Source organism: Fistularia commersonii, chromosome 29 (genome assembly GCF_037954325.1).
Source record: "Fistularia commersonii isolate RoL2024-O1a breed Wild chromosome 29, RoL_Fcom_v1.0, whole genome shotgun sequence".
Classification (NCBI taxonomy): domain Eukaryota; kingdom Metazoa; phylum Chordata; class Actinopteri; order Syngnathiformes; family Fistulariidae; genus Fistularia; species Fistularia commersonii.
In genome coordinates, this window is record NC_141312.1 from 12,161,195 (window position 1) to 12,180,000 (window position 18,806).

The window sequence follows — 18,806 nt, forward strand, 5'->3', positions numbered from 1 at the left end:
CTCACTCATCACAGGGTTAAATAGTCGAAAACAGCAACGTAGACTCTGCATCCACAATGTTTTATGACCACTCTCCTCTTAGCTTAGCTTCACAAACTTCCCTCGGGCAAACGCAGCAGTCGAATGCCTCACACCTAGATGTTCTATTGCACTTCCTCATTCAGATCCCGCCCTCACGCATGGGATTGAACACTAAGTTTACATCAACCAATACAATTAAAGAAAATACCATATTGACACTTAACAAGTTCGGATGCAAAGAAAAGCACATGTTGAGCTGTATGTTTCACACAAGCTTGTGGCGATTAAAAGCACGATTCCCAAATAAATGACAAAAACCTTAGATAACATTAAACCTTGTTTTTAACCATTTATGAACACATTTTAAACATGAAATATTAAATGTTTTACTGCCATTTCAGTCTTATTTAATTTTACTTAAATGTTAAAACATATTTACATTTTAGCCTGTATGGTCTGTCATGAAATTTTAGACCGGGCTACATCGACATGGCCGGGCATAGGGAGCTTTTCACGCTAGATCGGTTGAAAACGGCACACAGGGTGGCAGGTGAAGACATGTCCCGTTTCCAGTTAACCCTGCCGGGGCCGCCCCCGGTCCAAGCCTGCGGCAACATTCCTGTAAACCCAGCATCCGACGCCTTCTGTTGTCGTGCCCGAGGGACGTCTGAGCCGTTTCAGCAGACTCATCAGGACTCCTGAGCGGGGCTAGTTGTGTTTCCTGAGTCCCATCTGGTTGTTCGGGGGGGAGGGTCAGTGGCGGACACGAAGGGGCGTGGTCTCTCAACCCTCAGGACTAACGGTCGGGGGGCATGGTTAAGCCAAGTATATGAAGAGGTTCCCGGATCTAGTTGTCGTTCTAGTTGTATTTTGTTGGTGTTTCAAATTAAAGGATCCAACTCCTCTACGCCTCTGCCCTTATTTCATCGTTGAAACACCACAACACCCATAGTCATGGGTGCTTTGTACAGCTTTGTACTGCTGCCCCCCCCCCGGTAACACAGGACCGGCAGATACCTTTTTTAAGGTGCAAAATGAATTTTAAGTTACAAAGCAGGGCAGAGAAACCAGACCCAGCTCAAAGGCTAGGCTTGTCTGTTCTCAAGCTTAGATTCATGGCATTATTTACATTATACAAGCATATTCTTAACGTAAATGTATAATGCAATACAAAGAAGACAATCATCATTTCAGTATATCAAAAAGACGGTACAAGAATAACCCAAAAAAGGCCAGCATTGATTTTTAGAGAAGGCTCAACAAGTTAAGTTTTATTCAATGCATTCTTTTACAATGAAATGTCAAATATAGTTGGATTGCATTCTCTCAGCTTTGACAGCTCTCATTCTATCATGTTCCCCATGTGATTGTGCTTAAGTACATATATTGTTGGGACTAAACTATATGATACTTGTAATACTTGTATTTATTTAGAATACAGTCCCCCAGCTCTGCTCGAGGTTGGGGGTTGACTGCTCCATACCTCGAGTTTGTCTGGGGATTGTGGGGCGAGTGCCTGTGCCCCAAGCCTCTTAAAAGGTCCGATACTCAGGGGGTTTGGTAACCTGTGAAGGATACCTCTTCATTGTCTCTAGAGTAGGAATGGCCTTGACTGATATGTGAGCTGGTTCTGGAAAGGCTGCTTCCATTTGGGTGACTGTGTTGGCTGTGTTGCACAGCGGTTGTGGTTGACTCTCTGGATGCTTTCAATGAGCACTTCAGTGTTTGTACAAAATGTTCCGTATGTCCTATAGTCGCCAGGGGAAGTGGTGTGGAGCACATGTACTTCACTCCAGTCGCTTTGAGAAAAGCTGCAAAATCACATGAATTGAATTGTGGGCTGTTATCACTGACCAACACTTCAGGCAATACGTGACAGCTGAACAAACTCCTACTAGCCTAAAGGATCTCAGCAGCTGTGGAATCCATCAACTGTACTTCCAGCCACTTCGAGTGAGCATCAGCTACCACCGGAAACACTTGAAAGAGCCCGCAAAATTCACATGTATTTGCTGCCAATGAGTCCCTGGCTAGGCCAAGAGTGCAGTGGGGAGGGATTGGGAGCCTTCTGGTTGTGCTGATATGAATCAGCGCAGCCCTGTCCATCACTTGAGTGAGCACTGGGTAATACCTTGTCTCTTTGCGCTGCACGCGGGCAGAATGTCCACATGAACTACTCATAGGGGTAGGCGAGAAAGGCCATCCACATTTACACGTTCACAGCTTCACTCCTATACTGAATTGTGTAATGGTGGGCTGTGAGTATGAGGGCCAAATGCTGAAGCCTGGCAGCTTCCATAGATGGAATACCCTTTCTGGGGCTCAATATAGTCGACAGATGCCTGTGGTCTGTGGTCTGTGAGCAGGGTGAAATGGCAGCCATAGAGATACGCATGGAACTTGCATATACCAAATCCTCCAGTTCAATCTGAGCATGGTTTTATTGCGCTTTGCTCAGGTTCTCGGTTCCGAACGTGATTGGCCTCTCTAGATCACCAGGCATAACATTGGAAATCACTGCGCCCTGATGATGTGGTATTTGCATGAGCTCTCCTGAACTGGCACTTGCAGGAACACATGAAAGAGATCCAGTTTTCTGAAGCGTTGCCAAACAGATTTTCTATCCTGGGGATAAGATAATGTTCTGCACAGAGTGTGGGGTTGATGGTCACATTGAAGTCCCCACAAATGCGCACATTCTCCATTTTCTTTGTGATGGGCAGGAAGGGGGTGTCCCATTCACTGAACTGCACAGGGGAAATCACTTCCAGCTGCTGTAGGCGCACCAGCTCTTCTTCTACCTTGAACCTGAGCACATAAGAGACAACCCGGGCCTGACAGAACTTGGGCTGATGATCCAGCTTTATTGTTAGCACTACCTCAAAGTCCTTTAAAGTTCCCAGTTCATCTGTGTGGCTGTCAAAAACTGTTCCCAAGTTTGGCTGATGCTACTGCTCTTCAATCTCACACTTCTCAACCACTCACGGCCAAATGGGAGGGTGCATTACCTTTGAAGACATATAGGGGAGGCCACACACTTTGTTTATTCATCTGCACCCTAACCTTCACCACCCCTACTGGGGCGAGTTCTGTTCAAGTTCTGTATCACCACTTATTTTTGCATAACAAGCCGCCATGACCTGTTCTAATTTGTTGTTGGCTGCCTACTCCATTATACTTTTAAAATAGGTATTTCTTTGAACTTGCTTAAAACTTGCACAAAGACAAAGAAGGCTTTTGATGTGGATGAGTAACTAAATGAGCGTGTGCAAACACAAAGGTGAAAAAATCATGTCATTAGAAAGGTTAAAACAACATGTCTATACACTTATCCTTTCTCAGAAGGCTTAAATTATCCTCCACTGATGTTTAACAACAGTGGGAAGGTCAATAAAAATATAATATAAAATATAATGTTCTTCATGTCTACACTTTTTTAAGATGATATTAATTTGTAATTATTTCAATATTTGTCTTCTGTTTGGAGTTGCAGTTTTGTGTTGTAACACCCGTTTTCAGCACGAGTCACATATCTATCCTCTGTTCAAAAAATACATACATGCACAAAGTGGACACATTAGGATTTCTGTAAAGAGCTTCCTCTTGCTTAAAGTTCTCATTTCTGAGGAGAGAGGAGAATAGAGATGTCAATAGCTGTATAAGAATGTTACAGTATATTGAATGGGTATCTTTTCATGATCGAAGCAGTCCAGCACTATGTCGGCCTATCTTCTGATCAAGCTTCATGTAACACAGGACCAATCTCCACCATGGCAATGTCTTCAACTGGTTTTACTTTAAAAGCATTAATTTGAAGCGGGAGTGACACTCAAAAACATATATTTGTCTCGCAAACACCCTCCGTCACCTGTCTCTCTCTTTAATTTGTCTGTGCAGCTTTACAGCTCAATGGACTTTGGCAGAAAATGGCAGATTGTACATGAACGTGTGACACCAACCAGATTCTACTGGTGAGTTATTCACATATTATCACCCCAATTTTTCTTCATACTTTTCCTCTCATCTTGCACAAAGTTTTCCTTGGAATTCAGACCCCGATGCTCTTGTTGTACATGACAAAACAGGTTGTATTAATGGTTTGGAAAAAGCACTGTGAATGACCAGTAATGCTTCAAAAAAGTAAACACTGTTGATAGAATCAGACGGAGAAGGACACTCCTGAGTTTCTCGTCCCATCACTTATCGGCGGTGAATCTACAATATCTCAAGTGCTCATCACCCACAATTACAGCTCTTCTAACCCTCTTGGGTGGCTATGTCCATGGTGAAATCTACATAAATCTGGAGCTGATTCAACATTTTCAAGATAATAAAATCCTAAATCACATGTACCTCCTACACAACCAAAGTCCCATCAAGGACAGTTAAACACAGAACTACTCTTTAGCAGTGGTTTGGCAAGCCTTCAGCTGGCTGCATTTACCCAAAGGCTTCATCAGCTTCTGAGGGATATGAAGTATCACCACAGGGGGAAAGCGAGCTATTCAGTTGAACAACATAGATAGATTTCCCTTTTACTGTATATTACTAACCAGAAAGTGTCAACCATGTACCACCTTACCAAGGATGACACAGGGCGATTGTGTTTATTTTGAATACAACATGTTGCTGCAGGGAAGGTGTGCAGAGTTGCTGCTATAGTTTAGAGTGCCCTTCAGGCCAATGAAAACAATGTTACAATTCCCTGTGTTTTACTGAATTATACAATCATTTTAATTTGTTTATTTGTTCACCTTGCAAAATATTCAGTACATTGGATATCTTAAAATTACATTTATTCGGACCATTTTAACATTATGAGGTCTCGTGTATTGTATCCAACCCATTCTCCTGACCACAATATCTAAGTATGTCCTCGACCTGAAATTATTATTTTGAAATGCTCATTTGGATTGGCAAATGAATGAATAGGATTTTATAGTCTAAGATGAAGGTTATTATGACCCTAAATTATGAAGGTATTTTAATTCACTTGAATGAAACTGTTTTTTTTTTGGTTAATATATAAGGTCTACACAACAGTTCAGGTCCTGTATTTAGCAAGGTTTATTCAGTAATTTGATGCAAATATTCATTTTGAATAAAAAATCTTTTGTTATACCTATATTGCCAAAGGTAAAAATCAAACGCAGCCTCAGGGCGGCACTGGCCTGTGTCTCCCCAAGCCTGCCTTGGGGGGGCATGGACCAGTGTCTCCCTGAGAGCCCAGATAGATGCAGAGGGTTTTGTCAGGAAGGGCATCCGGTGTAACCCTTTTGCCAAAACCAAACATGCGAGTCAACTATGACCATATCATTAACAACAACCGCCATTGGTACTGATGACTTACAGGGTACCAGTAGAAATTTGGCTACTGTGGGTCGAAGAACAAGAAGAATAGGAGGAGGGCGTGTTCAGGAAGCAGCGAGAGGGGAGGAAAGGAAAGAGCCTGGGACTGAGAGTAGGGACTTTGCCTTTTCCTGTCATAGTCCCGATATTCAGAGAGTTGGTCAACATGATGCAGAGAAGGAAGGTGGATATACTGTGTGTACAGGAGACCACATGGAAAGGTAGTAAGGCTAGAAGCTTAGGAGCAGGCTTTAAGTTGCACTATTATGTTACTGACAAGAAGTGAAATGGAGTAGGAGTTATCTTGAAGAAGGAGTTTGTAAGGAATGTTCTGGAGGTGAAAAGAATGTCAGATAGACTTATGAGTCTGGAACTTGAAATTGAAGGTGTGATGCTCAATGTTGTTAGTGGCTATGCCCTGCAGGTGGAATGTGAACTTGCAGAGGAGAAGAAGTTCTGGAATGCATTAGATGAAGTAATGCAGAATATCCCCAGAAATGAGAGAGTAGTAATTGATGCAGATTTCACTGGACATGTTGTTAAAGGCAATAGAGGGGATGAAGAAGTGATGGGCAGATTTGGCATACAGAATAGGAATGCAGAGGGACAGATGGTGGTAGATTCTGCAAAAAGGGTGGAAATGGTTGTAGTGAACACCTTTTTCCAGAAGAACCAGGAAAATAGGGTAACTTATAAGGGCGGAGGTAGGAGCACGCAGGTAGACTACATCTTGTATAGACGAGGTAACCTGAAAGAGATCAGAGTCTGCAAAGTAGTTGTAGGTCAGAGTGTAACCAGACAGCATAGGATGGTGGTTTGTAGGATGACTCTGGTGACAAGGAAGATCAAGAGGACAAAGGCAGAGCAGAGGACAAAGTGGCGGAAGCTGAAAAGGGAGGAGTGTTGCATGGTTTTCAGGAAGGAGTTGAGAAAAAGTCTGGGTGGTTAGGGTGAGCTTCCAGATGATTGGACAACAACAGGAAGTGTTATCAGGGAGACAGGTAGAACTTTGTGGTTCATCTGGAAGGAAAGAAGTTAAGGAGACTTGGTGGTGGAATGAGGAAGTGCAGGAGTATCTACAGAGAAAGCGGTCAGAAAAGAAGAAGTGGGATACTGAGAGGACTGAAGAGAACAGACAGGGTGATACAAAGTAAGGTAAAGATAGAGGTAGCAAAGGCAAAACAAAGGGCGTACGATGACTTGTATGCTCCGTTGGATAGTAAGAAGGGTGAGAACGATCTATGCAGGTTGGCGAAACAGAGAGATAATGATGGAAAGGATCTACAACAGGTCCGGGTGATTAAGGATAGAGAGGGAAATGTATTGACAGATGCGAGAAGAATGATGGGAAGATGGAAAGAGTACTTTGAAGAGCTGATGAATATGGAATATGAAAGCGAGGCAAGGGTAGAAGATGTGACTATTTGAGACCACAAGGTAGCACAAATTAGTTAAAGTGAAGTGAGGAAGGCATTGAAGAGGACGAAGAGTGGAAAAGCAGTTGGTTCTGATGATATACATGTGGGGTGTGGAAGTTTCAAGGAGAGGCAGCGGTAGATTTTTTGACTCAACAGGATCTTATAGAGTGAGATGATGCCTGAAGAATGGAGACGAAGTGTGATGGTGCCTTTTTTTTTAAGAATAAGCGGGATATGCAGAATTTAGGCAACTGTGGAGGGATAAAGTTGATGAGCCATACAATGAAGTTATGGGAAAGAGTAGTGGAAACTAGACTGAGAGCACAAGTTAGTTTTTGTGTACAGCAGTACAGGTTCATGCCTAGAAAGAGTACTACAGATACTGTATTTGCATTGAGAATGCTAATGTAGAAGTAAAGAGAAGGCCAGAGGGAGCTGCATTGTGTTTTTGTAGACCTAGAAAAAGCATAAGACAGGGTGCCAAGCGAGGAGCTCTGGTATTGAGGAAGTCTGGAGTAGCAGAGAAGGATGTTAAACTGGTGCAGGACATGTATGCTAGCTGTGAGACAATGGTGCGGTGTGCTGTAGGGGTGCCAGAGATGTTCAAGGTGGAGGTGGGACTCCATCAGGGATCAGCCCTGAGCCCCCTCTTGTTCGCAATGGTGATGGACAGGCTGACAGATGAGATTAGACAGGAATCTCCATGGACTCTGATGTTTGCAAATGACATTGTGATTTGTAGTGAGAGCAAAAATCAGGTAGAGGAAAATCTAGAGAGGTGGAGGCATACTCTGGAAAGGAGAGGAATGAAAGTTAGTTGCAGCACAACAGAAATGAAAGGCCAGAATGAAAGGAAAGATGCATGCTGGAATTGGAGCTGCCAGGCAGGAGGTAAAAAGAGAGGAAGACCAAAGAGAAGATTTATGGATGTCGTGAGAGAGGAAATGAAGGTAGTTGGTGTGAGAGAGGAGGATACAGAGAATAGGATTAGATGGAGAAAGTTGATTCGCTGTGGTGAACCCTGAAGGGAAAAGGCAAAAGAAGAAGAAGTAAAAGGTCAAATTCAAATTTTAGCTGTCAAATTTTAAAGCTACTTCAGCTGTTAATATAATGTGTTTGCATGAATTACACAACATCTGGCAAACCCTTTTAGAAAGTTAAATTTATGAACATCATCATTGTTAATTCACCAAAAAATAAGAAATTGAACTTCAGATTTATGAATGCTGAAATGTATTGAAGTGCAACATTTAGAATGCAGAATTGCCTTGAAGACATTCAAAAATGTAAGAAGTGCACCATACATTGAGCTCTCCACCGCAACATCATAACCTTGTCATCAATACAAAATAATATTCTGCCTTTCTCCTACAGCATATGCCTTTCAATTGTCAACAAGCTTTCATTCTATTATTCCTACCAAGGTCTGTATCAGGTCTAGACAAGGACCCAGATTTGATCCACATGGAAGCACATGCACCAAATGGAGGTGAGTCACCATGGCACACAAAGATGCAAAGTGCATGCATGCAGACAATTGTATGCACACACCCACACATATACAGGTCCTTCTCAAAAAAATTGCATATTGCGATAAAGTTAATTATTTTCCATCATGTAATGATAAGAATCAAGCTTTCATATATTTTAATTCATTACATGCAACTGAAGTAGTTCAAGCCTTTTATTGTTTTAATATTGATGATTTTGGCAAAAAAGTAAAGAAAAATCCCTCTCTTAAAAAATTAGCACTTGGTCGGCAATCCTTTTACAGAAATGACTGCTTCAATGCGGCGTGGTATGCAGGCATTCAGCCGGTGGCACTGCTGAGGTGTTATGGAGGCCCAGGATGCTTCGATAGCAGCCTTAGCTTATCCACAGTGTTGGGTCTGGTGTGTCTCAACTTCCTCTTCACAATATCCCAAAGATTCTCAATGGGGTTCAGGTCTGGAGAGTTGCCCGGCCAGTTGAGCACAGTAATACCATGGTCAGTAAACCATTTACTTGTGGTTTTGGCACTGTGAGCAGGTGCCAGGTCGTGCTGAAAAATGAAATCTTCATCTCCTTAAAGCGTTTCAGCAGATGGAAGCATGAAGTACTCCAAAATCTCCTGATAACTAGCTACATTGACCCTGCCCTTGATAAAACACAGTGGACCAACACCAGCAGTTGACATGGAACCCCAGAGCATCACTGACTGTGGGTACTTAACACTGGACTTCAGGCATTTTGGCATTTCCTTCTCACCAGTCTTCCTCCAGACTCTGGCACCTTGATTTCCGAATGACATGCAAAATTTGCCTTCATCCGAGAGAAGAAGGGAGAAAAAAAAAAAAAAAAAAAAAAAAAAAAAAAAAAAAAAAAAAAAAAAAAATTGGACCACTGAGCAACAGTCCAGTTCTGCCTCTCTGTAGCCTAGGTCAGGATATAGCACTCTGGGAACAGCCTATTGGATCAACGATTTCTTTCTGTGTCTTACCCTCTTGCTTAAGGGTGTCAATGATGGCCTTCTGGACAGCAGTCAGGTCGGCAGTCTCACCCATGATTGCAGTTTTGAGTAATGAACCAGGCTGGAAGTTTTTAAAAGCCTCAGGAATCTTTTGCAGGTGTTTAGAGTTAATTTGTTGATTCAGGGGTGATTAGGTTAATAGCTCATTCAAAGTGCCTTTTCACGATATGCTAATTTTTTGAGATAGGAATTCGGGGTTTTCATGAGCTGTATGCCAAAATAATTTGTATTAAAACAATAAAAGACCTGATATATTTCAGTTGGTGTGCAATGAATCTAAAATATATAAAAGTTTAATTTTTATTATTACGTTATGATAAATAATGAGCTTCATAACAATATACTAACTTTTTGAGAAGGACCCATATGCGCATGTATACATAAACATATACATCATTTACACATCTATTCAACTGCAAAAGCTATAAAGACATCCAGTTACTAACAGGATGCCCTTCCTTAGTAATCTATTGGACCGCTCTCTCTCAATATAGCAGGCCTGTTCTCTATAACATGTTACTCACTGCTATACGAGAAAATGATTTCTGCACGTCTACAATGTCGTGAATTGCCACATATGTATCATTAAAATCAGTTTCAAGACAACAGTTTTTAAGTGTATGACACTACTTCCTATAGTAAGACTGGATGTTGGAACCCTTTTCTGTAAGTTCTATACATATCATGTTTTTTCTTATGTCTTCTCATGTCTTCCACTCTTATGTCTTGCAGGGGTGCAGTATGTGACATGCAGAGCTCAGATGTGCACAGAAGCTAATAGGAATTACCCTTTTTCTGGATACATTGACATCAACTCTTTGGTAGTTCAAGATGACTATATATTTATACAGGTGGGTCAAACATGCTTATCACCTGGGGCAACCCACAGAAAGATTTCATCCAATGACAATTTATATGTAAATGGTAATTATGCTAAGTCTTCCCATGACCAATAGGAATTCTGTAGATTTGTGGTTGCTCTAATTTTTTTGTTGAAGATGTACCCTTCATACACAAAATCCCAGAGTTTGCAGGAATTATTTTTTATAAAGACTTACTACTATTACATGTCATCAAATCAGTGATTAATTGTAGTTATTTATTCTGATCTCAATGTCAGTTATTGTCAAATATGAATTTTGGCATTAAGAAATAACCCCAAAGGAACTATATGGAGATAGAAAGATAAGATAAGATAAGATAAGATAAGATAAGATAAGATAAGATAAGATAAGATAAGATAAGATAAGATAAGATAAGATAAGATAAGATAAGATAAGATAAGATAAGATACACTTTTTTGCTCCTCAAAGGGGAAATTCTTTTGTCACAGCAGTGTAACAGTTAAAAGTTTCAATAAACATGAATATAAATATAAATAGACAGACAATTGGAAGACAATTAAAGAAATCAAAAACATCCACAAATAAATAGACAACAGAGAGAACAGCAACAACATCAAGAAGAAGTAGAATGAATAGAATAAAAGAAAAAAGACATTGAAGGTGAAAATAGACAACTGAAACTTAACAGCAACGTAGACAGAGTGACAAGAGCAATGACAAGAATAAAATAAATAAGCAAAAATAGGGAGGGTGCAAATGGGCTAAGACCAATGTAGGGTTTTTGTGCAGGGTCCAAATGGTTTTGCCAGGATGTCTGGATTTTGAATATTGAAGCTGTTATTGGATGTTTGTTGTGGTCAGTATCTAATAAAAGAGGTCCAAATGAGGAAAACTGGTTAATTCTGGACCAATATTATTTCAGACTTTGGTTCAGCAATGTTAATAAAGTCCAATCCAACAGGAGTACCATTTTAGCTATAATTTCTGGAAAAAAGCAATACTAAGGGTGATTTAAAAGTGTCAAAACGAAAAGACCATGACAGTGGGATGTTTGAGAGTTAAGGCAGCCCTGAACATTCCATTTTTCAAATTTTCTTGATGTCTATAGACTCGTATTTGTTTCACCCTCAGCATAAATCAGCTGAGCCAGCCGAGTGCAATTTTATGTCAAAACCTCAGATAACATAAAAATGATGAAGAAAGATGCATAATTTTTGATAAGACTGGTATGCTCTTACCTATGGGCTTATTGTTTTACAAACTAAGGGTATACTATCAAGTGTTTTTCTGGTAATAAATATTAATTTGCCTCCCTTTATATCAATGGATCACTGTTGGGGTAGCCCATCTTCCATTATGATCTATGATCTAAAGCAGGGGTCAGAAAATATTTTGTCTGGTGAGACGCATTTCTTATTAAATTTTTTGCGCAAGCCAACTAGGTGTTATTTAAATTAAAGAAAATGACAATTTTAATTTAAGTATTTAAATTTTTCGGTATTTTATTTCAACTTTAAAATCATTAATGATTGTATAAATGTACCAACATTATTTTGTATGTAATCATCCATACAAAATTAAACAAAAGGAAAACATATGGAGTTTCTAAATTCAATATTGATTGAAAATGTTTATTTAAATATTCAAAGAAAATAGTTTGTTCGGCCGGATAAAAAAAAAAAAAAAACGTGACAAATGTGGCCCGCGGGCAGTAAAATGTCCAGGTCTGATCTACATGATAAAAGACAAGTCAATAATTAAAAAAGAAAAAAAAAAAGAAAGTTTTGGATCAGGTATTTTCTTCTTTCCCTTTTGCTGCTCCCTTCTGGGGTTTGCGACAGCTAACCACCTGCCTTCATCCAACCTCATTCTTAGCACCCTCTTCTCACACAGACTCATCTCATGTCATCTCACTTCATCTATAAATCTACTATTTGGTCTTCCTCTCGGCCTCCTGCCTTGCAGTTCTAACCTCAGCATTCTCCTACCAATATATTCACAATTCCAAACCAGTATTTTCAATATTAGATTACACTCAATCTGCACAAATTGCAGATGCATAAGTGTAATTTGAGATGATATATATAGAAATATATTTATGTACAAATGTCAGAAAGCCTTCTTTCTATATTAATTTATTCATTATCTATAAGGGCGCGAGGATGCTGGAGTCTATCCCGGCTGTAATTTGGCAGGAGCCAGGTGACACCCTCGACACGTCACCAGTCAATTTCATGGCCACATCCAGACACATTTAACACATTTAAATGGAGAATGCCAACAGAACCTGTGCTGACATTGGGAAAACATACAAACTCCACACAGAAAGGCCCGCTGTTAGTCACATTCAATAATCATCAAATCTACAACTAGGAGGTGAAGTGGCCTCAAGGTTTTATTCAACTGGGGGGCTTTCAGTGTGGTGTTTGCATGGCATCCTCCTGTCTGCATGTCTTCATGTACGTCTCTATACAATCTATGCAATCGCCTGGCGACTGGTCTGAGACTGTACATGAAAGCTGAAATTGGCACCATGCACCTAGCGACCCTCAGCACAGGATAAGTGGTATCAATAATGGAAAGAATTTATGAGCACTAATCATGTTTCTTCATTTTTCCTTTTTTATTCAAATGCATATGCTCACACTGTATTCTGCTCATTAAAATGTTTTTTTTTTTTACTTTCACCACAACTGGACATCTGTGCTTTGCTTTCAATTAAGCCAAAATCCTTTTTTTTTTTTTTTTTTTAACGTCCATCCAACATATTTATCATGATTAGCATAACGGAAAAATCTGAATTGTTAATGTCCTCAATTCAAAGTAACACAAATACAAGTTATAGTTTGCTTTTAATTGTCCTCTACAGCATACAAATTATTTATTATTGACATTTTGAAAATTAAGTTCCAAGTATTTAAATGTCATCAGGGAAAGTTTGCATAATAACAACAATATTACTCAAATATACCCCCAGAACTGATTGCACAATTTTACACATGCAGCTGCCAGACTATTTTGTCCTCACCTGTTAAATTTGAGTCAAGTACAGAGCCAAAACTGTTTCAAAACAATTATAATTATTTGGCAGCTTACCAAGGCTGTAGAAAAAAGCAAAAACAAAAAACAATGCAATAATAGCCATCTATGGGTAAAGTTGAAGTTTGAGAAAGCTAATATGACCTAATAGATAACATTTCTGTCTCCAACTTGTATATACCTGTGGCTATTATTGCATATCTTATGAGCCGATATTGTAATATTGGTAATTACACTGATGAAGGTATACTTTCCACAAAGTCCCTGGCTTTTTCCAAGACCCATTTTTAAAAATGTATGAATGTATCCTTTAAAATGACAATAACCATAAAATATGCAGTTTTACTTTTTGAATTAGGCTCACAAGTCTGTCTCATGCTACATGTTCCTTCACATTTGATTTAAAACAAAGGTGCATCACAACAGAATCAAATAAATATAATTACCCAATATTGCTTTTTTAATGATTGTCACTCTAACCATTCTATGTCACCAGACTTTCTTTTGGTGAGATGAATGACATAGATTACATCAAAGATTTATAAAAAAAAAAAAAAAAAAAAATGTTTCATCAAAAGAGAACCTTTTGATACTTTATGACGGAGACCAAGACTTGACTGAGACCATAGCATATCAAAACAATACCATGATAAAGCTGAAGAACAAGGTTGAATAAACTGTTTGACTTTAAGAATGAATGCAGCTGTGTTAAATTTTTCACATTCACAGCCTCGCATCGCAGTTCTCCTACAGCAGCCTCTCAAAGCCAAAGGTCTTAACACATGATGTATACTACAACAAAATGAACTAGATAACCAAACACTTACTGACAGTTATACATAACTAAAACCGACACACAAACATAACCACCATAACAAAGTCTTGGAAGCTGCTGGGCTTACTTGATAAGTCAAAGCTCAGGATTCTGAAGAACTGGGGGAGTGTCAGACCACTGAGCAACTGGAATAAGCCGAGGATGTGCCAATACCACATGACCAGGCAGAGCAGGAAGTGAACGATGCCCTTGTGTGTACAACCCTATCCCTAGACCAGTGGTTCTTAACCTTGTTGGAGGTACTGAACCCCACCTGTTTTACATGCGCATTCACCAAACCCTTCTTTATTGGATCGAGGATCGTTTCGTTGATGGGTACAAAGAACAGGCAGAATAGCCTTTTCATTGAATCTGGCTCCCTTCACCTTGAATTCAGCAAGCGCTATGTTCTTGTAGTTCCCATCTCCATGCAGCTTAAGGAAGTCTTCCCTTAGTTTTGCCGGTGCTGGACTAGAATTGATCATCTTGTCTTTGCAAATCATGCAGTTAGGACATCGATTCCAATCACGTTCCGTCATACATGTGAACCCGTATTGTATGTATTCTTCCGACCGCTTTCTTTTTTTGCCCAACATAATTAGTATGAAGGGATTAAAATATTAAGAAAGAAATCACATGGCGTACCATCACGACAGTCACAAGTTACTACAACTGATCGCGCCAAAATCCCTGCAGCACGGATAGGCCAAGCTATGTGGCGTGATCACCTGCAGCCAGTGATGTCATCACCAATGTGTGTATCTTGACCTCCGCCGAACCCCTGAGACTGACCCATCGAGCGATGTGTCTAGGGCCTAGACACATCGCTCGATGAGGCAGAGACTCTGTGCGACGGGATATCTATCAGCTTGCTCATATGGAGCAGAGGCTAGCTGATGCCTGACTTGGAGAGTTGCAAACCCTTGGAGGGTCTCCAAGTCAAGCCTGTTTTATGACTTGTTTATGGCTTGTCAACTATCTAGGGTCTGTGGGCCCTGAACCAGTCTGACACTCAGATGTTTGACAACTTAGTTCTTTGCTCCTTATTGAATCTCTGCTTCATGACACTTGTTTGCCTGCTGATAGGAGCCCTGATGGCCTGGTAACTCAGGACTTCAGGTGCACAGGGTCTCTGCTGAGGAGGCATGAGCTCTCTGCCCAGCATGAGTTTTGCAGGAGAGATCTTGGTAGTGGCTTGGATAATTGCCCAGTAATGGGCAAGATTTGTGATAGGAAAATCATCAGTTAACATCCATCAGACATGTGACCACAGAGACAATTTTTGAGTGACTGATTGTGTCTTCACTGAGACCTTCAGTCAGATTTGCTCATCTTCTGTATCAGAGACGTGGTTACATCGCCGAACACATGGCAAGGATTTTGGCAGCTCTGGCTGGCAACCTCACACACCATATCCAAAATTAACTGGTTTTCCAGTGAAGTCAGACAGATCAAACTGGACCTGGATGAAACCATGGTGTTGTTTTATTTGAACTCACTGTTCACCGGTATCCCCAAAACAGATGCAATCACAGCAGTGAGGGAACGCCTAATAAAGGAGAACACCTTGGTAATAAGGAACAAAACTTACCAAGGACCGCATCTGCACTTTTCTGAACCTCTGCCTACAAACTACATATTCACAACATAACCTTGGATTCTAGCCTCTAAAGAATTGGTGTGCCATGGGCTCACCCCGTATCCCCCATTAGGGCATTTTTTTTTACATGCAGGAAGTACAGAGCAAAGCCCTTGCTTCTTTGAAGGGTACACCGCCAAGTCATTGGTTCAGGTATGTGGATTATGCATGGGTCAAGATTAAGACTGAAGAAGTGGAATCGTTTATCGCACACCTCAATATGATTGACACCCACATAAAACTCCCTAGGGAGGATTTCACTGATGACAAACTTCCTTTCTTTGACTGTTCTGTTCCTGTTCACCAGGACAGCAGTCTGGATTACAAGATTTACTGGAAACCCACACATACCAACCAATACTTGCTCTTTTTATCGCAGTCAAGCTAGTGATGCTCAGCTCACTTGAAAATGTTTGAAAATGGGAGCAATGGCAAAATAGCTTTGTTGCCCAGAATGGGGAACTCCCTGGCAACAGATAACCAAAAACTGTCCAAAGGACGATCAGCAAATTTTAGCTTTAAACGATGATCTTGTTTCAGTTCAATGAGTTCCTCTTGCTCCTTTAAAGTCATGTCCTTTCCAGCAACTGATACTAAGCTGTAACCCACTCAAGGAATTCTGTGAAGGCTGAATAAAGATAAAATGACAATTTCTCCCCAAGAGTTTTCAAATGTGTGCCAATCACCTCGCACATTGCAGCAGTGTTGCCATCATGCAGTTTCCCAGCGAGTGGGAACATTTCAAGGTTGCCACGCTGCACATGTTGTTGCCAGAGCTGCAACTTTAAATGGAATCTGTTCATTTTATCAGTGCTTGTAAGCAGGTTTTCATTTCGGCCTGGCATCCGTGTGTTCAGTTCATTCAGATGATGAAATATATCAGCCAGGTATGCCAGCTTTGCACACCACTCATCACCTGCGCATAGCTTTGAGTAATCGGACCTCTCGTTTGTCAGAAAAACTTCCTCTCACAGCTCATACACACGGGCCTGCACTTTGCCATGCAACAGCCACCGGACATCTGTGTGGAGGAATAAGACTATATGTTCCGCTTCCGTGAACACAAATAAGCGACATCTCAAAGGTCGCATCTTCACAAAGTTCACTATGCGCACAACATCATCCAACACAAGTGCTAGATCTGCTGGTAAGGACTTTGCATCGAGGGCCTCACGGTGCAAAAAACAGTGCATAACAATAACATCCGGGTTTTTTTCTTTGACCCTACTTAAGAAGCCTTTGCTGCGCCCGACCATGGCTGCGGCTCCATCAGTGCAGAAACCTGTGCAGTTTTCTCACGTAAGCCTACCTTTGTCAAGATATTCCGCTGTGATACAAAATATTTCCTCTCCTGTTGATTTTTCTGCCAGTGCCTTGCAAAATAGGAGGTTTCTTGAATGGCTTCTCCATCCACAAAACGCACGTTGTCCAAGAGCTGACATTATCCACTAATATTTGTCGACTCATCAAATTGCAAGGCAAATTTCTTACTGATGTGCATCTTTTCTAAAACATCTTTTCGATGTCCACAGACAAGTCATCAATACGTCTGGTAATTGTGTAATCTGAGAGAGGCACTTTGGCTATCTCTTTGGCCATGTCAGGGCCACGAGGATCTCATTTAAAATGGCTTTACAAGCTAGCAGTATTAATGTTTCTGCCACAGTGTGGGACCTTTTTTGATTTAGCTAGGGTTAGCTAACCCTTACCCTAACCCTAACCAGCAACAAGGTAGCTGGCTTTGAGGGCTCTCTCGTTTACCTTTGTGGTTTTTCTCAAAAGAAATTGCCTGTTTCTCATTGTTTGTACGTAAGTATACAAAATAGTCCATCAACTTGTTTTGAATGAAAGGGTGTTTCATTTTGAGATGGCGTTTAAGCTTGCTTGGCACCATGGTGCTATTGGATAGCTTCTCACCACACACCAAGCACAGCGGGGTCGGTGCCGTTGCATCCCCAGTGAAAGTGAATCCAAATAGAAGATAGCTTTTGCTGTATTTCCTCAGGCTCACCATCTTTTCTTTTTTCTTTTGTTGACCACTAATACTAGGGCCTTCATCTGGGTCAGAATTTTGTCCAGGGCCCTGTTCGGCATTGCATTTTCCATCCTCAAAAACCTCTCCATCACTGTCATTCGCTCATCTTGCTGTTATCCCAAACTGCCACTGTCACGTGTCGCGCAACACTAATTCTAACATTGACCTCTACATCATCGCATCACAGACGTGATGACTTAACGAGTGGCGTTCCATTTCTTAGGAACAGATGCGTCTTATAATCCAGTGAGCCCTGGTAATTTCCAACAGCACACCTGATGAGCTCTCACGGCACACTAGTCAGCCGTGGCACACTGGCTGAAAATCACTGCTCTACACCACCAAGCCAAGATTATCCCATCAACCACCGTGGGCTGAGAAACTGAGGTTCAACATATTAGGGAGGCCCTTAAATCCTGTGGCTATCCCAAATGGCCTTTGCCAAATCTGAAACCACCAGACGCAGGAGTACAGAATAGGAGCAGGGCAGTAACTACTGTAAGGACATCATCATTGTGACAGGATGGGTGAGGGAGGAGAGGATGGGATACCGCTAGACAATGGTGTATCAGCCCAAAAATGCAGAGGCAGAGGAGAGATTCATATAGAATATTTTATTACCAGCTTGGTGGAAAAGTCAAGCCAAGCGTAAAAATTCATGCCTATTTTGGTTTTAGTCATTTTGGGAAAATAGATCTTAAAACGAAAACTGTCACCATGTCCCAAAAACTAAACTTGCTAAGTCTCCGATAAAAATAGAGAACAACTATGCAGCAAGGGTTAACGCAGTGGACAAAGTCAAACACTGGACTCAAAAAGCCAATAGCAAATGGCATGCTGACTTGGCTGGGAAGCCCCTGCACCCACCTCTTCTTTGCTAACCGCTTTCTCTGTATATACTCCTGCACTTCCTCATTCCACCACCAAGTCTCTTCATCTACTTTCCTTCGTGATGATACACAGGTACTCTTCTACCTGTCTCCCTGATAACATTAGCTTTAGTTGTCCAATCATCTAGAGGCTCTCCCTGACCACCCAGAGCCTTTCTCAACTCCTCCCTGAAAACCATACAACACTCCTCCCTTTTCAGCTTCCACCACTTTTTCCTCTGCTCTGCTTTTATCCTCTTGATGTTTC

At 41.0% G+C, this 18,806-nt stretch overlaps 1 protein-coding gene across 1 annotated transcript in view; it reads left to right on the top strand.

Moving 5' to 3' along the window:
- The window catches only part of sorcs3a (sortilin related VPS10 domain containing receptor 3a), a 283,860-nt gene that overhangs the window by 194,861 nt on the left and 70,193 nt on the right, over nt 1-18,806 (top strand). Inside the window, exons 5-7 of the mRNA XM_086176758.1 lie at nt 3,919-3,992; nt 8,213-8,277; nt 10,030-10,148. Coding sequence (XP_086032884.1) covers nt 3,919-3,992; nt 8,213-8,277; nt 10,030-10,148 — 258 coding nt within the window. The remainder of the gene's footprint in view (nt 1-3,918; nt 3,993-8,212; nt 8,278-10,029; nt 10,149-18,806) is intronic.